Raw genomic sequence first — 18,389 nt, 5'->3', positions numbered from 1 at the left:
ATGGTGCTGTTTGTTCACTTATGTTGACTAACAAACCTCTAACCTTCACAGAACAGCTGTATTTATACTGAAATTAGATTACACACAGCTGGACTGTATTTACTAATTAGGTGACTTCTGAAGGCAATTGGTTGCATTGGATTTTATTTAGGGCTAGCAGAGTAAAGGGGGCTGAATACTTTTGCACTCCACACTTTTCAGTTTTTTATTTGTATACAAAATTTGAAAACCATGTATCATTTTCCTTCCACTTCACAATTATGCGCCACTTTGTGTTGGTCTATCACATAAAATCCCAATGAAATAAGTTCAAGGGGTATGAATACCTTTTCAAGCCACTGTATATATATATATATATATATATATGTACATTAAAGTGCTCATTTTATGCTCATTTCCATGTTCATAATTGTATTTAGAGGTTATATCAAAATATGTTTACATAGTTTAATTTTCAAAAAACACCATATTTGTGTTGTACTGCACATTGCTGCAGCTCCTCTTTTCACCCTGTATGTTGAGCTCTCTGTTTTAGCTACAGAGTGAGACATCTCACTTCTGGTCCATCTTTGTTGGGAGTCGCACATGTGCAGTAGCTAGGCAAGGACTACTAGCCAGCCAGAAGCAGAGTATGAGGGCGTGCCACGCTAGCAGCTAGGCGAGCATTATAACGTGTTACAAAGTGACGTACGTTTGTAACGGAAGTAAAGGCTGGACTACAATAGAGCTGTTTGGAACAGTTTGTTTGTTTCAATCTTGACTTTTTTAATGATATGACTTTTTATACAACATACTACACTATGACATTTTTATGGCTTTTTTAACAACATACTTTGACTTTTTCATGATTCTTTTCAACATACTACGCTGTGGCCTTTTTCGACATGCTATACTATGACTTTTATTTAGAACATGCTATACTATGACTTTTATTTAGAACATGCTATACTATGACTTTTATTTAGAACATACTATACTGTGACTTTTTGTTTTGTATGAAGACTGAGATGCAGTTGAAAGCTTCAGATAAAAATCTGGCGAGTGAACATTGACTTCAGACTTTCGTCAGAGAATAAAATGGTGAAGAAAATGGTAGGACGAAAACCTTGCCCTTTTTCCTGTTTTGTTTCAATTCAAGTGATTTTAATATACCTTTATCCAATAGTTTTAGAAAGATAAATAATATTATATTTATATTATATTATATTATAATAATAATAATAATATTTCCTTCGGACCTCACCCATAGTGATGGCATCAAAGACACCCTGGCAGTAGAGAGGCTGCCCTGTGGTCTGATGCCCGTTGTGAAGCTCTATAAACTCCCACTCCTGCAGTGCGGCGTGCAAAACCTGGCCTGGCAGCCTCACAGGGCGATCACCTGATGGCTTACCTGAGGGCAAAAACAAAGCCACTAAACAGTGAACTAAAAGGCATCAGACAAGGTCATCATGAGAGATGAATCCATGTACTGTCATATTCACTTTAAGAAGGGTTGTTTTTTAAAAACTACAGTGACAAAGCTGTAAGTATAGATAGTATGTTACTGAGAGGCACAGACAGTCTAATTTCTCATGCATGTCAAAAGCAATTTAAGTATTTTCTAAATTGGACAGCATGGGAACGAATGGAAAGAAGAAACAGTGTAGACTGAAAACAAGCCTAGGATAATGTTAACATTTAAATTGTCCTTTACAGGATGTGGCTGAGTTGATGTATACTGATGGATGACATTATACTGCACAGGAAATAAACAAAGAACTCTAGATAGAGCGCACAATGAAACCTTAAACTTATTGAATTGTTAGCACACAAAAAACATTTTTTTTGGCCTGTGCAGCCTCATAGTGCAAATACCTGTCACATGAGACCAAAAGAATAAAAGGAAGAATCAAAGCAGGACAAAAGGGAAAAGCACAACATACCAAAGCATAAGACTAAAACGATGGTACTTTACGTGATTACAACCATTTAGTCTGCAAGGAGCTGAACAAACATTTGTGTAGGAGGTGGATAAAATCAGCACACCCAAGAACAGGAGGACGGCAGGAAAAATAGATATACACACAACACAGTGGATAACACATGAACAGCTGCCAATAAGCGATAAAGCAGTGCGAGAGTGTGTGTGTGTGTGTGTGCAGTGTTGTAAGATAAGGGCTGGATGTCTGACCTCCCTCCTTATGCTGTTTACAGTCATCAGTGGTGAAAGAAGTATTCAGATATTTTGCTTAAGTAAGAAATATGTAAAAAATGGTACTGTATGTGAGTACACAAAATGTACTTACAATAGTATAAGTTCTTTTCACTTGACATTGCATTTATTTGACATCTATAGTTAGACACAGATAAAGACTTTTTTTAACATATGGTTTTATAAAATATATTATGTTACAGCAGGGAAATGCTACTTGGACATTAATGCATCAGTAAAATTAATAATACATGTAATACAATAACACTCACAGGGGCCATTAGTTGATATGTTAAGTGTATTTTGCTAATAATAACTTAATTAATAATTATAATAGTAACATTTTCAAAGCAGGGCTTTTACTTACAAATCAGTACATTGTGGTATAACTCTTACTTAAGTAAAGGATCTGAGTAATCATACATACTGTACATACATTGTCTTATGTAGGCAAAACCACCACAAGTGTGTTGTTTAATATAACACACACACACACACACACACACACACACACACACACACACACACACACACACACACACACACAGCTCATATCTTTAAGCAGATGTAACATTTTTCACAGCACCTGCAGTCCTGTCAGTCGTGGTTCTCATCCGTTTCTGGAGCTGCTTGACATTTACGTAGGAGCAGCTGCAGAAACTACTGCCACAGGGTGGAAATCAGGTTGATAAGCAGACGTGTAAAAAGCATGTTGCACTTTGCTAAACTGCACCTGTGCGCCAACTAAGGAATCCTGGATAACCTTTTGTGAAGCAATGAAATAAGTAATCAGAGACTAACAACTAAAGACGGATAATCAAACATTGCCAGGTTTAGCTTCTCCCATCTCACAGCTCAATGAGCAACTAAAAACAGATAATCTGTTCTAATTGCTGCTCATTAGTGGCTATTCATGCAATGGTAGTAGCAATGGTCACATAATACATCAAAGTGGCATTAAGTGCTGCAGTTACTGAGTGTAACTGAGCTAACAATGTGTGTCTGAGGCAGCAGAGTGGTCAGTTGCTGGCAAATACCATTTTAGGAAGCTGAGGCCAGAATATCTTAAGAGGCAGAGCAGAAAAAAAAGAATCAGGACGCAGCCTGCATGCAAGATTCTTTTGAGGTGAATCTCAAGTTCAGAGTTGAATTATCCAAATGATTGTGAGACTGTCCTGCAGCCATGCAAACATTCCTGCAGCAGGTTTTCAGCTTATTTCAGAGTCAAAGCAGAGAAAGCACTTGATGCACTATTTGCATTTTGTACATTCAGGGTATCACATCATCACAGAGGAGGTCGAGTAGTAGCAGAAGATACTTTAAAGAAGACGTTCTTATGCAGTTGCTGCAGTGAAATCAGTATCTTAGCAGCAGAGAAAACAGAAGACATAGGAGAACTCTGCACATGTGGAAACCTGCCTCACACATGCCAGGAGGGACAACACACTCACGGTAAACAGAAACTATTATATTTGTCATACACACAGACGCGTGTAATGCTCCCACACTCTACAACAACGGAGCCAACAAAACGCCCACAACACTGTGTGTAGCACTTAGAGGCTGGATAATAATAATAATAATGGATAAATGTGTGTGTGTGTGTGTGTGTGTGTGTGTGTGTGTGTGTGTGTGTGTGTGTGTGTGTGTGTGTGTGTGTGTGTGTGTGTGTGTGTGTGTGTGTGTGTGTGTGTGCATGGGTTTCAGGGCAGTGTTATTTTGACGTTCGCACACCCTCTGCTGCCCTCAGTCTAAACCTTTCAGCTGAGAGGCCACAGAGCTGGAACTGATAGAACAGACTCATGCTGTTAGAGACAAACTCAACTACAAAGAGAAAGTGATGTTTCAACTCCTTGTACGCAAGATTTTATGTTGTACCACGTTTGGCCAAACACACAATTAAAAGGGAATGCAAAAAGTGTTTTTCTCTTTCTGTCAAATCCAGGTTTTTAATGAACTCTCAACAGTGTTGCAGTTCTACTCAATCTTACTCTGTGTTTGCAGCTGGTGCTCTTCAAGCTGCCTCTCTGGCCTTTTCACAGCTCAGTGCCACAACTCCAGATTTAATGGGTAGCAGAGTAAAAATTACTCTACTTCTGCATTTCCTCAAAGGCAAGTCTGGTCAGCAATTCATTTTAAACTGCAACCTCCTTTCACTTTCTTTTACTCAGCCGTCCTGAGGCCAGACAGTGAGACATTTGTCATCTGTCCACTAAAGTGCTTTCCCCCCCCAACCATTCAGACTTTATACCTGTAAAAATATCTCTGTGTGTCCAGTGAAGGTGCTACATTCACCAATCCTCTTGACCTTGGGACCACACACTATCCATTCCACAAAGAAAATGTTTCCCTTGAGGGAAGATTTGGCATGTTGAAAATTTGGCATCATGGAAATGTTTGAATCTGGACGAGAATTTAAGTCAAACATTTTTGAACAATGCTTGTCCACACAGTTACAATAAACCCACAAATACGATTTGTGGGTTGGAAGAGATCAACATAAAAAAGCACCATCATCTCACCGTACAGCTGCTGCACTGCAATGATGTCATCCCAGCTCAGCACCAGGCTGCGGCCCAGTTTCCTGTAGTATGGCGACATTAAGGCGTGATGGACTGGGGAGTGTTCCAGTCCCAGAGTGTGTCCGATCTCGTGGGCAGTCACCATGAACAGGTTGTGTCCCTTGTGTCCGTTTAGCGTCCACCTCTCCGCCATGTCGAAGTGGGCTTCGCCCCGGCGAGGCAGGAAGGCGTGAGCCAGAGCTCCTCCTGAACGTCAAAGAGGAGAGAAACCGTTTGAGGCAGCGGGTTGTACAGTCACAGTAAACCTCTTGTGATTGTGTAATTCCTGTCTGTGCTGAGTGTATAATCAAACTATTATCCTAATCCGGTTTATACACAGTAATCCGGTTATTGTGAACACACAAACAGCAGGATTTGTTAAGCTTTATTTATTCAGGAAGTTTTGCAAGAGAGGCCTGAGAGCAAATGACATACACAAGATCATGACACAAAACAATCAAAACACACACACACACACACACACACACACACACACACGGACCTGGTCCGTCAAAGGCATTGCTGGCCCCGTCATTGTGGTCTCCCTCGTAAAATGCCAGCCGGATGTCTGCAGGGCCTTCAGGGGCCTCCTGGAACACCAGGCCCGACACGTTGCTCCACAGCTGGAAGGCAACGCGCACTGCCAGCCGCACAGAGCCTAGAGTCAGGTGTCGAGGCCAGTTTACTATGTGGTAGGTCAGATTACGTTTGTACCACTTCTCAACTGGAGAAAAAAAATCCACACAGAGAGAGAGAGAGAGAGAGAGAGAGAGAGAGAGAGAGAGAGAGAGAGAGAGAGAGAGAGAGAGAGAGAGACAACGAGGAACTGAGATATGAGACATGTAGGTATGAAGCTCACAATCTTATTCATCACAGACTTACAGCCAGTGCAACTGCAAATGAGCTCAACTCACCAGAAAACCAAAAAAAAACCCTGGCAGCAAGAATATTTCTACTTTTTGTTAATAAAACACACTTTATTGTAATAATCCAACACAAATTAGTTATGAGAGCTACATATTTGAATGGCATGGGACATGTTCTTCTCCACCAGAGTGAAGAAAGTGACAACTTTAAAAATGTCCACCTTCCCCATATTCATTTTGTTTGGCTTCATAAAAAAATATTAGTCTGTGTGTCCGTCATTGCTCATTGTTTTGCATGTGAAGCCACCACCAATACATTTTACCATTATAGCAAGAGTTTTCTTGTAGTGCCACTAATTTGTCTGTTTTCTGTCTGTTTATGTGTAAACTTGAACAGTTTGAATTCATGCTTGGTATTTCTACTGGTTTTGTTATTGACATTAAAGGTGGTTTTTAAAAAAAGGTTTCATAAACAATTCATATTATTATTACCTACTGGAGTAGCTACTGTATGTAAGTAAGTAAAGTTTATTTGTATAGCACCTTTCAAAGATAAAAATCACAAAGTGCTTCACAATAAAATGCAATACAACACAAGAAGTCACAATACAAGCAAATTGAAATACAAATAGAAAACATAACAAACAACCATAAAACCCACTCGACTAAGTAAAAGCCTGCTTGAACAGCAGAGTCTTCAGCTGCTTTTTCAAAGAGCTTGGAATGACCGATCCCCTCTAGTTATATTTAAAATGAGTGCAGGGAACCACTGATAGCATCTGACCTAATGATCTCAGACTACAGGTGGGGGTATGTAGCTGTATCAAAACAGAGATGTATGAAGGAACTTGACCGTGCAAGGCTCTGAAAGTAATGACCAGGATTTTAAATTGAATTCTATACTGGACTGGTAACCAGTGAAGTGCTGCTAAAACAGGTGTGATGTGTTCTCTTTTGTTAATGTGCATTAAAAGCCTTGCAGCAGAGTTCTGAACAGTCTGGAGACGATAAAGCTGATTCTTACTCAGACAGGTAAAAAGACTGTTACAGTAACTAAACGTGAAGAAATGAAAGCATGAATGATCATCTCTAATTCATCCTTAGTCACAAGTGTTCTTAACTTAGAAATATTTCTCAGTTGGAAGAAACAGTTCCTAACTAATAATTGGTGATCCAACGACATAGCTGAATCAAAAACCACACCTAAGCTCCTGAGACTCGGCTGGACAGACGAGCCTACGTCCCCAATATGCTGCTTTATCTCAGGGATCTGACATTCAGGGGCAATAATTAGAGTTTCTGTTTTATCTGAGTTCAGAAGCAGAAAGTTGTCACATAACCACTGTTTGATACTAGTCAAACAGTTTATTAAAGATGACAGTATAGAGAACTCAGTTTTCTTAAACGAACAGTACAGTTGGATATCATCCGCATACAGATGGTACGATATGTCACTAAATTGACTAATTATCTGTCCTAAAGGAAATATGTACAAGAGGAACAGAATAGGTCCCAAGACAGAACCCTGAGGAACCCCACATGACAACTCTGCAGTTTCAGACAATATCTGATTCAGATAAACACTAAAACTTCTACCAGAAAGGTAGGATAAGAACCATTTTAAAACTGATCCAGACATCCCAACCAGATCACGAAGTCTATTTATCATAATGTTATGATCGATAGTGTCAAATGCAGAAGAAAAGTCCAATAGGACCAAAACTGTAAAATCCTTTGAATCAGCTGACATCATAATATCACTAGAAACTTTAAGAAGTGCAGTTTCCGTAGAATGCCTTTTACGGAAATCAGACTGGAATTTATCAAACAGCTCGTGTTTCTTTAAGAAAAGGGTGAGTTGCTCTGCTACAACTTTTTCTAATATTTTTGACCTGAATGGTAGTTTTGATCTTGGCCTGTAGTTCTTAGGTTGTAGTGGATCCAACGTGGGCTTTTTAAGTACAGGCTTAACGACAGCATGTTTAAAAAAACTAGGAACGACATCAGTTAAAAGTGAAGTATTTAGCATCTCAACAATACAGGGGCCAATGGAGTCAAACGCTTGTACAAATAGCACAGTAGGGACAACATCCATAGGACAAGATGAGGGTTTCAAAGTCTGTAGCAGAGAAGTGATGTCATGTAATGTCACAGGTATAAAAGTGGACCAAAAATGTGCAGGAAACAAGTCACAGGCAGAGTTCTGAGGAAGTGATGGTAAGATGTTAGCCCTAATATCTCTGATCTTATTTACAAAGAATTATATTTACATCTTGCATATCTGCATTATATAATTGGATGCCAGATATCTCATGTTCAACCGCGATGTTTTGAAGTAGAGCCTCTCCACATCCAAAATGATAGGATGTTAACCACATTAGCTCACAGCTGGATAAACTAACAAGCACTCTGAGCACACACTTGACTAAACAATTTACTTCAACATGTATCTGTGGTTTCTCAGCTTAGACATAATTACATGTGTCGCAAACTTCTGAATCTTACATTTGTTCAGGGATAGAGAGAAGTGGGGAGTTAAATTCTGCAGTTCTTTAATTGAAACACTAATCTCTTCATATACATGAAGGATTAGTCATCAATGTAGCAATCTGGAGACAAAGCAAACATAACAGCAAAAACACAAGCTCTCAGCCATGCAGCACACAGTCACAACAAGCAGACAGAGAGGCCGCCTCGCAGGAAACAATCATTAGATAATATGAACCTTCAGGGAGAGGTTGCAATGGTGAAAGAGTTGAAAAATTTAAAGAAGATAAAAGGAATTTTAAAGAATCTTTTTGGGGCATTTTAGACCTTCATTTTGACAGGACAGCTGAAGACATGAAAGGGGAGAGAGAGGGGGGAATGACATGCAGCAAAGGGCCGCAGATCGGAGTCGACCCCGGGGCCGCTGCATCGAGGAACAAACCTCCACATATGGGCGCCCGCTCAACCAACTGAGCCCAGTCGCCCAGATAAAAGGACTTTTAAGAATTAGAGTTTGTTATAATGATCATCTAAATTATCTCCATCTTTAAAAAATAAATATAGATAATTCTGGATTTCTGGTCCTCTAACTTTTTATTATATTGGCAAGAAATTGCTAAAAAACAATATTTGGAATAGAAGATGATTGCTCTTTTGTTACTATTATACCTCAACAAAATCCCAAATAAACTTAAAATTCAGGATAATTATCTTTTTATAATATTTTTATTTTAAACAACCAATCCAATTGTCCAAACAAGGATAATTGGATGGCAACTTACATTTACCTTACGATTTTGTTTTGCAACTGAATGGTACAAGGGCAGCCCAATACTATTTTTTTCCCAATATTTTATATATTGTTCATAAAATAGTCTCAAGGTTTTGAGTCATTCTGACACACAGACAACAAGTAAACAGAACCACTGCAAATGTGCAGTTATAATAAGGGTACTGCCCTTTAAAAGTATTTGTACCGCCTGTGTAGTAGGTAATGCACTTCAGAAGACTTGCCACAAGGGCTTTATACATTTACACATACTTTCACATTTGAGGCTTAACTAGAAAGTGGCAAGATAGATCAAATACATACATACAGTTGTCAAAATATTAAAGTTGTGGTCGATGTTTGTTTGCCCCGATGTGGATAACGAATGTGAGTGGGAGGTCTGCACATACACCTGCAGTGCACACTTCTGCAATCACACACAAAGGCAGTCAGGTTTGAGAATGTGGGCCTTAGTGGATACTTATTTTGATGCCTTTTGTGCTTGGTTAAATAGTATACAACAGAGAGGCATGTCAAAGATGAGAGTGATAAGCAAGAGTTTTGCACTCCATACTATGAACTGCCATGAGACCTCAATAGCACCCTGGAGAAAGAAAATATCTGGATATCTGGAGCCATTCAGACATGGGTCTGGCAATGCCATCAATGTGTGTAAACACAAACAGAATTTGTGCTTCAGCAGGAACTCAACACAAATCTTGGTTTAAACTTAAGATGATGCTTCACAGAAATAGTAGATAATAATAAAAGTGGAAACAGCAGGTCCTCGAACACTACAGCTGTATGGGAGTGAATAAGATTTACATTCAGGGAAAAAAAGATACAAGAAGATAAGAATTCAACCTCAGGAGTAATGTCACTGCCATTACAACCGGCAGTCTTCTTTAATAAAAGTCTGATTTGTATACACAATTTTTTATCTGGACCACTAGAGTAAGTGGGACACTTGGAGACATTCCCTGGCTTACCCAATCCAGCTTCATGTTTCACTCCTAGATAAACTATATGCATTCAGCTTGTTGCCATGTGTAAATCTGTATTCTCAGCAGAGCTCAGGCGCCTTCTCTCCTTCCCAGACTGCCGCAGAGTAAGAGGTCCCCGAGGACGGCAGAGAAGCCAGGAAGTCAGATACACAAGACATTCCCCGACTTCCCTTATGGAAGCAATTATCATGATGCCCTCTATAGCGGCAGTGTGGGGAGGGCGAGTTATCACAGACATTAGGAAGTGACTGAGATCATCTGATAGCCAAAGTTATTGTTTGTGGAGGTGCAGACAGATTTCGTTTGTTACTGGTGTCAACTTGGAGGCTGCTTGACACAGCTAAATGCTAAGGTCTGCGCGCTAACATGCTCAAAATGACAATGCTAACCTGCTTTTTGCCCAGGTTCAACCAGCATTTTAGCACTGACTAATCAAGCAATCGTCATGTGCAAAACCCTGAGCTCCAAACATTGCATTCTGCTGAAATGTGTAAAATTGCACTCCTATGAAACACACACACACACACACACACACACACACACACACACACACACACACACACACACACACACACACACACACACACACACACACACACACACACACACACACACACACACACACACACACACACACTTATAGCACTTATCTTTGACAAGGGTGGTGGAATGTCAGCTCTGTAAATATCAGTGGGAACGACCATCGGATTCCACCACAAGTCAAGGTTTGTTTTCAGTTTCCAGGAAGCTCAGAGACAGCCACGTTCACACAAAACAAAATCACAACATAGCTGAGAGCGACTAAAGTTAAGCATTAGGTTTAAGTCAGGTTGGCTCGCACGTGTCCTAACTGCAGTTAAGACTGTCAAACTACAAGGGTGGATGGACCAATACCTGAAATATCAATACTACTGATCCAGAAACAACAAGAGCCAAAAGTCATGCTACCTTGTTAACCATTTCAGTTTAGTGTGTTAGCATGCTGACATTTGCTAATCAGCATTAAACACAAAGCTGAGGTTGGACAATGGGAATGTCAATGTCATAAATCAAAGTATTGGGAAAATTAAAATGTGAGAGATGAAATGTTGAGGAATTGCCAAAGTGATTACAATTAATTCTAACGAGGACATGAATGCATGTACCAAATTTCACTGAATCCATCCAATTATTTTCAAAACATTTCACTCACAACAACCACAAATGTGAACTGAATGGCGTTAGAGGAAAAGTGAAGGATCGCTAAAGTCAGGAGGATTCATTCCTTGGGAACAATAAATGTCTGTACAACATGTATTGGCAATCACCCAAAAGTTGTTGAGATATTCCAGTCTGGACAAAGTCAGTGACAGACTGACCAACATTGCCATCCATAAGATGATGTCGCCATCATCCATCGAGGCACGCTGCTATCATGGCTAAAAACAAGGGCTGTACACAAGTAATTCAAAGTTTACCTAACAAAGGCGTGTTTCGCTGGAATTTCACCAAGTCTAAATCTGTTTGACCATATGTTGTATTTAAACACAAAACTCTTCCAGTAAGCATTATTCAAATCACGCACAGAAACGTATCTGCTGCGACTGTAGGACAAAGCAAACTAATGTTTGAGTACAAGGCCGAGGTTACACAGCCTTACTATACTCACAATTAACCGCTACAATATCAGTGGATATATGAAGCCAGATCTAAAAGGGGTTTGATCTGAGGGTGTAAAAGTATCTGCCACTTCACTCCTTGTGTAATAATACTGCCACCTGTCATATGAATCATGTCGGGGATAAAAATAATGGCAATGAATGAGTTGTTTTCTTCATCAAGAACAGGCTGTAATCCATGCAAACATTCAGTCACTCAGCAAGATTACCACTCATTTAGCCAGTTAGATTTCTGGCCATTGAGATAGTCAGCCAGTCTGACAAAGAACATAATCCAGCCACTCAGTTATGGATGTGTTTACCAGAAGGAACATGTCAGGTACTGACAAGAAGAGGCAGCGGCAAACATCAGCCACCACTGCATTCCCCGAACATTAGCCAACCTTGTTAGTGACAGGAAGGAATGCAGAGGCTTCACACATCATGAGGCTGGAGGCACAAGTAGAGAGAGAGGGAGAAGAAAACGCCCTACAAATGACTGTAAGGACCAAAGAGAGAGTAAGAACAAAATAAATTAAAACATTAGTCATTAAAGACAGAAACGTGTAGTGTTAACATGCAGCCTATAAGTCTATAACAGGCTGAAAATGGATCCAGATCCATACAAAATAACAATAATTTACTCCTGTGTCTGGGCTCTGACTTTCCACAAAATTTCATTGAAATCCATTAAGTCATTTTTTTTAAATATCCAGCTAACGTCAACAAATTCACAGATTCCCTGAGCCATATGGCTTCATCAACTCCAATTGAACCCCATGCATTAGAGGGTAAAATAAATGCCCCACACAAGGTAAAAGAAATCCATTATAGTGTAAAGATTTTGCCCTAGCTCCACTCAATATTTCCCATACATGTTTATATAAGAGGGGAGAAATTGCACCTCTTAATTCTCAAAGAGTTTCTGTAAAGCACCCTAAGACAGAAGGGGAGGACCTCAATTACCTCATGGAGTCTTAAGAAATCTGGCAGTACTCAGCTGCACTCTGAACCACTGTTAAACACTTTAAATCCTGCAGTCTTTAGCCAGTTGAAATTGCAGTGATCTGCTCACCATTGAATGCTTTTATTACTGCGTTTACAGCAGAAAATTAGGATAATCTTCACCAAGAGCCTCAATAATTATTTAAAGGAATTTAGAGGGACAATCAACTAAGATAAGATAAACCTTTATTGTCACTGCCCAGAAACCCAACCACAACTATAGGTGCTTTAGAGATAATAAAAAACAAGATACACGATAAAAAGCTAAAAACCAGAATACTGTAAGACATTACAGGGTCAAAGTGACTGCATTGGTCAAAACTGCAGTATTTGTAGAGCCACAACTTGGAATTATAAAGACAATTGCTCAGACGCGAGAGCTCAAAGAGAAACTGGATCTTCAGGATACATGGCTGTTGTTCAAAGAGAAGCACTGTCATCTCCCAAATCATTTTGCAAACTGGGAAAAACTATCCAGTGGGTTAGGTGGTCCTCTCTTTCTTTCTCAACGCACAAAGGAGCATGTTACTCCTAAACTAAAGGTAACAAATGTTATTGTGCAGGTTTTTACCCAGTAAAGATGACGTACAACATCCGTGGATTGTGTAATTGCAGCTAAAAGCAGGAAGGATCCAGGCTGACGCGTGCAACATCAGACACTCCACCGGCTTTAATTACAAAACCTCCATATACAGGCCAATAGGGTTGTGAAGGGTCGGTACATTTCTGGAAGAATTCCATAAAATTCCCCGAAATCTTCCAAGAGAAGTTAAGCTCAGGGAATTTGCACAATTTGAATATAAAATAGTACCTTTAATGGTGAAAATACACATTAAGAAAAAGCAATACGATAAGATAAGACTTTATTGTCTGTTCACACAAAAACAAATTCTTGCATCACCTGCTCCAACAATCAACAGATAACATAAAAAACACAAGCATGAAAAAAACCTCTGTATGGTCTTATGGCATGTTTTGGTTAGAAGTATTGTTTATTTAGTATGCCTACTTAATTGAATTGTAACCATGCACTGCATTCAGCAGTCATTATCCCCCAGATCCCACCAACATCAGAAACCTCTGAGTGCAACTGGTCCCTGTTTTAGAACACTCACACCAAGACACACAACAGGCTGACCACTGCAATAAGTTGAAAAACTGGCAGCCATCCGAGCAAACTTGAGGCTCTTCATCAAGCTTGAATAGTGAAGATAAGTCTGACATCAAGAGGAAACATTTTTTTATTGAAAAGAAGTTTTTTTTGTTGGAGGTGGAATGTTTTTTTTGTTGATGTCCAATGAAAGTTCAATAAAACATTAAATAAGTCAACTCATTTAGTTAAAGGTACACTGTGTAGTGTTTTAAGTATTTTATTAGCGAAAATCAATGTCTTCATTCATAAATATGTCCTCATTGGTGTAAAATTACCTCTGCCAATGATCTGACTTATGCTCGTAAGCGAAGAATTTCTTATCTGTATTTATGTTGGACGGGCAAGTCCAAGGAGGCTTCCATATCGTTCCGCCATTTTGAAAAACTATAATCGCTGAGAGGGACATAAAGCACTAGCAACGCGTTTTCGTTCAGAGCCAGCGTCACGTGACTGAAACCAGCTGAAACGGAGAAGGAGATCAGCGAGAGGCGCTTGTCACTGCCCCGGCAAATTTGAAAGCCTGCACTGCACTTTAGTTCATAATGGAGGGTCATACTTATGCCGAGCCACAAGAGAAGGAACCATCGTCGCCGAAAAAGGGAATTAAAACACAAGGGTAATTACTTATACATGCTCACACTAATGATTCAATGCAGTTTGTTTGAAATAACAAACCTTATCACTGGAAAGAAAACTCAATGAAGTGCTATTGGAAGACATGTTGCCATAGCTTCTTGGTACATAACAGCTACCGTAGTTGCAACACGCATTTGAAAAAGCAAGGCGCTAGAGAGCACTATTCGTTTGAATGCAAAGTACAATTTCACCGCTAGATGGGAGAAATTCCTACACAGTGCACCTTTAATGTTCAACTCAACTACATTTTTGAATTTTTGATTTCTGAAAAAATAATACAGCATGACCAAAGAACTATTGCCATTTTTTTTTAACATTCTCTGAATTTTGCAACTATACAGGGCAATGAATGATATCACAGCATGCTAGTTTTCGGTCAGGTCTTCACTGCACACAAACAATACATGCTCTCTTATATGGATACTCAAAAACAAACAAATATAAAGATAGTGTCTCACACATGTGCACGTTACACACAATACCTTGTGCAGCAGAGTGCCTCCTGCGGCGCTGTGGTCGCCTGAGAGCGATGCTCTTTCCAGTGAAGATGGCATTTACTCTCTGAGCCCAGATTTGCTGGCTGCCCTCATCCGACACCCCACAGCGGGGCTCCGCCATCTGCCTCAGAGTGGCGCCGTCAAGCTCACCTGTGACAGGAAGCCGGGACAACCACTGGAACTCGCTGCAGAGAGAGGTAATGTTTGCATGATGCTCTTCCTAAACAGGCATATGGCTTTTTTAACCATAAATCAACTGGGATTTAAAACTAACTGGATACTCTCTACCCAGTCTGACTCTTGGCATAACAAAATTTAGTTTTCCTGTTGTTCTGAGAAGAGCAAAAATGTACAGTATATTGATGTTTACACTGTCAGCCCACACCTCATTGCTCAAATGCTGCTTCATGTGCACATGAGATGAAGTTTGTCAACCACACACAGTTTACTAGCCAACGCTCAGCCCAAGCTTTCAGCACAAGCAAAGCTTTGCAATGAGTTTCCTTTACAGTACAGCAGTCTGTATATATGTATATTTCCAGGATAAAGCCTGACATCTGGTGCACTTCCGCTCTGTGTCGCCATTCTCAAAATCCCTTTGATATGGGAAACAACAACCTTCGATCTAGCAAGCCACGTGCTGAAAATGGCAAGTTTTGAAGAAAATTTGGATTGCTCATGTTACCGTATTGTGTGAACAGTTAACTTCATTTAATATTGTACGTTTTCTGGGGTGCCACAAAAACAAGTTCCTTCCCGAGACCGTTTTGCAGAGGCACTGCCACTGCGTAGGGAGCTTAGCGCCGCCCAAGACGATTGTGATTGGATTCGAGACATTTGTTCTCCTATCCTAGGATGTACAGTATGTGTGGTGTAGCCAGACCTTACAGCATTGTGGAGCTAGGTCTGGCAATGCGAGACAAATAGTACGGTGACTGTCAGTATATGGACCAGAGGGCGAGGTTCTTGACATTCCTGGATGGTTCAGAGAGGGTTCAGAATTCCCAGTGCAGAGGTGAGGGTGTTTTACTGCCCGGCACTGACATTCAGCCCTGGGGCTTGTCCCACACCGAGCTCACCCTTCCCCCTGATGAACACACTGAGCACCACCTACCTCTGATCAGCAAAATATAGAGAAAGATATGTTGGCCAATGAATTTGTTCTAAAATCATATCACGTTCATTTTAGGACATCTGACGAGTTGTAATTTATATATTGATATTGGCACAACTGCTAACCACATGTTGTTGGCAAGAAAAGGCTTTAATAGATGAAGACAAGCATTACCACCTACCGGATAGCTGACTGCATCTCAACTGCATTGTGGATGTGGTTGTCCTGAGGGAGGTAGCCGTACTTTTCCAGAAAAACCTGCAATTTATATAAAACTTTTTAATACTACTGTTCCAAATAAACAAAACACTTTTCCAATCATTATTTTGCATCCAAGTGCCCCTATGTAAAAATGTGATTTTTCTCACAGTACCACTTTGCTTCTCATAAGAACACTCTGGTAAATCCCCATAGAGCCATACCTCCCAATGAGGGGGAAAAAGAAATCATAAAAGTGTAAAAAAGATCATTTTACATTTGTACTGTAACTCTTGTAGTTTGTCGAGGCAGATGTATAGATCTGGACCACCCACAAGAGAGAAAAACCCCTGGGGTGTCCCTGAAAATGGATAGTTGTTTCTCAAGAATTTCATGTAAACCCAAAATACGGCTATAAAACAGTGTAAAAAATAAACCAATTGGGTACATAACAGATGTTGCGTTGTGGTTTAATATTATGATCTCATATGGATGTAGCAGGTTTCGTGTTCAGACAACAGCAGGCGCAGCTATGATTACAGATGTGAAGGTGGGAGGAAATTAAAATTGAGATGACAGGTGTGCTTTGGCAAACAGGAATGTGCAACAAAAATGTCTCTTTGACCCATTAGAGACCCCCAAACACGCCAGAAGGCTTTTTTTTAATGTAAGAACAAGAGTTGTGGAAACGTACAGTATGTAATAGCCGGATGCTATGTGTTCCTACAGCTTATGGCAAAGACAGCTGTCAAATTAAACTAGTGCAGTCCAAACCGCAGTGGGCAATTAAATTAAGTCCCAAAATACCCTTAGACACATAACTAATGGGCTTGGTCTCCTTTTTTGTCACTATATGCAGCTTTAGTATATATTATTGTAGAGAAAAAACTAAACATGCAGCAATTTCTCAAGACAGTATTTGTATGGTTAGCTTTTTAACCGTTGGGGTCCCACATACCCCTGCTGTATGTAAAAAAAAAAACTAATTTTTTCATTGAAATGTCTATTTTCTTTTCTTCTGGCCTTGTTCAAACAATATGTAGAAAAGGATTAAAGTTGTAAACATTACCCATTGCCACAAACGGAGCTTGCACATTTGATGGTGACTAAATGAGCATAAAACATTAGCGCATAGACCATGTTTTATATTATATAGGCTATGCATGAAATTAATTCATTTTGTCATATATAATTTACAGTCAAAGAAATGTACAGTTTTTCATCTTACATAATGACCTGGCTTGTGTTTGGGAGGGTCTTGACAGAAAAACAAAAGGTTTATTTGGGATTTAGGAGGTAAAAAAAAGAAAGAAAAGGTAGTCAACTACAGATTCCTAACATCTAATGTTGAGGTCTCAGCCCAAAACAGCTCATGTAGGTAGGCCATTTTCATAAAATGTTTGAAAGTATCAAGGTGATAAAACAATATATGTTTTTTTTAACAGTTGAAGAGGACCACGTCCCGAAACAAATCATTGGGGTCAGTGCCCGCATGACTACAGGTTACATATTTCCTTATACAGTAGCTTGAGTTTTTCGTACTCTGTAAGTTACACAAAAGCCTCCTGTGGACAGGTGTCGTAAATTAGCGTTTCGCTATAAATGCCAAACCCAGTGTATCTAGCCCCTTGGGTATAAATGTGTGACAATCCTAATGCTACGGTGATGTCCACATCGAATACAATAAACTTGTATCTTGTAGTTAACGTATATTTAAGAATTTCTTTTAATTCCGTGATATATAACCCATCAACCAAACACTGCTAGGTCTAAAGAAAGGAGTACCCCGGGGTCCGAGAACAGCGGTGCTCCTCCGGCAGCCTGAGCGGTGATGAGGGCGGTAACTGTCAGGATCCAGGCTGCCCTCCTGTCCGGTCCAGCTCCACACCGGTCTGGAGGTCGGCGGCTCATTGCGGGACAGCCACACTTTCACCACACTGGTCCTGTGGCGCATTTCTGTTGAACTCCAAATATAGTTTTCATCGTTTTTTTTCCTTGCCGTCAGAAACTGAGCGCACGCTGCTGCTCGCCTAACCTCTCCATCCCTGCGAGGAGTGCCGGAGCCGACTCAACCACCGGGAGTATTACAGGGGGAGGGCCAGCCCCGCCCCGCCCCTCTGTCCGTCTGCACAGCAGCTGAGCAGAGCATGGCAGCTTTTCCTGCTGTACATAGGCCTACTATTGCAATTTAAATATGTAGTTTTTAAAGCTTGACAAAATTGTCTTTAATATCGCCAATTATGGCCGCACAAAATTGTAATTAATACA

The 18,389-nt window shown here is 40.1% G+C and overlaps 1 protein-coding gene across 2 annotated transcripts in view; it reads right to left on the bottom strand.

Moving 5' to 3' along the window:
- mmp28 (matrix metallopeptidase 28) overlaps positions 1-18,191 on the bottom strand; it is a 23,056-nt gene extending 4,865 nt beyond the window's left edge. For both annotated transcript variants that reach the window (XM_039818819.1, XM_039818810.1), the window contains exons 1-6: positions 17,907-18,191; positions 16,105-16,181; positions 14,795-14,994; positions 5,258-5,479; positions 4,717-4,962; positions 1,244-1,393 (exon numbers count right to left, since the gene is read on the bottom strand). In XM_039818819.1, coding sequence (XP_039674753.1) covers positions 1,244-1,393; positions 4,717-4,962; positions 5,258-5,479; positions 14,795-14,994; positions 16,105-16,181; positions 17,907-18,032 — 1,021 coding nt within the window. In that variant the 5' untranslated portion in view covers positions 18,033-18,191. The remainder of the gene's footprint in view (positions 1-1,243; positions 1,394-4,716; positions 4,963-5,257; positions 5,480-14,794; positions 14,995-16,104; positions 16,182-17,906) is intronic.
- Positions 18,192-18,389: the final 198 nt, after the last annotated feature.

This window comes from Perca fluviatilis, chromosome 2 (assembly GCF_010015445.1).
Source record: "Perca fluviatilis chromosome 2, GENO_Pfluv_1.0, whole genome shotgun sequence".
NCBI classification, from domain to species: domain Eukaryota; kingdom Metazoa; phylum Chordata; class Actinopteri; order Perciformes; family Percidae; genus Perca; species Perca fluviatilis.
Note: the sequence above shows the minus strand (reverse complement) of the source record. Positions and strands in the feature narration are given on the sequence as shown.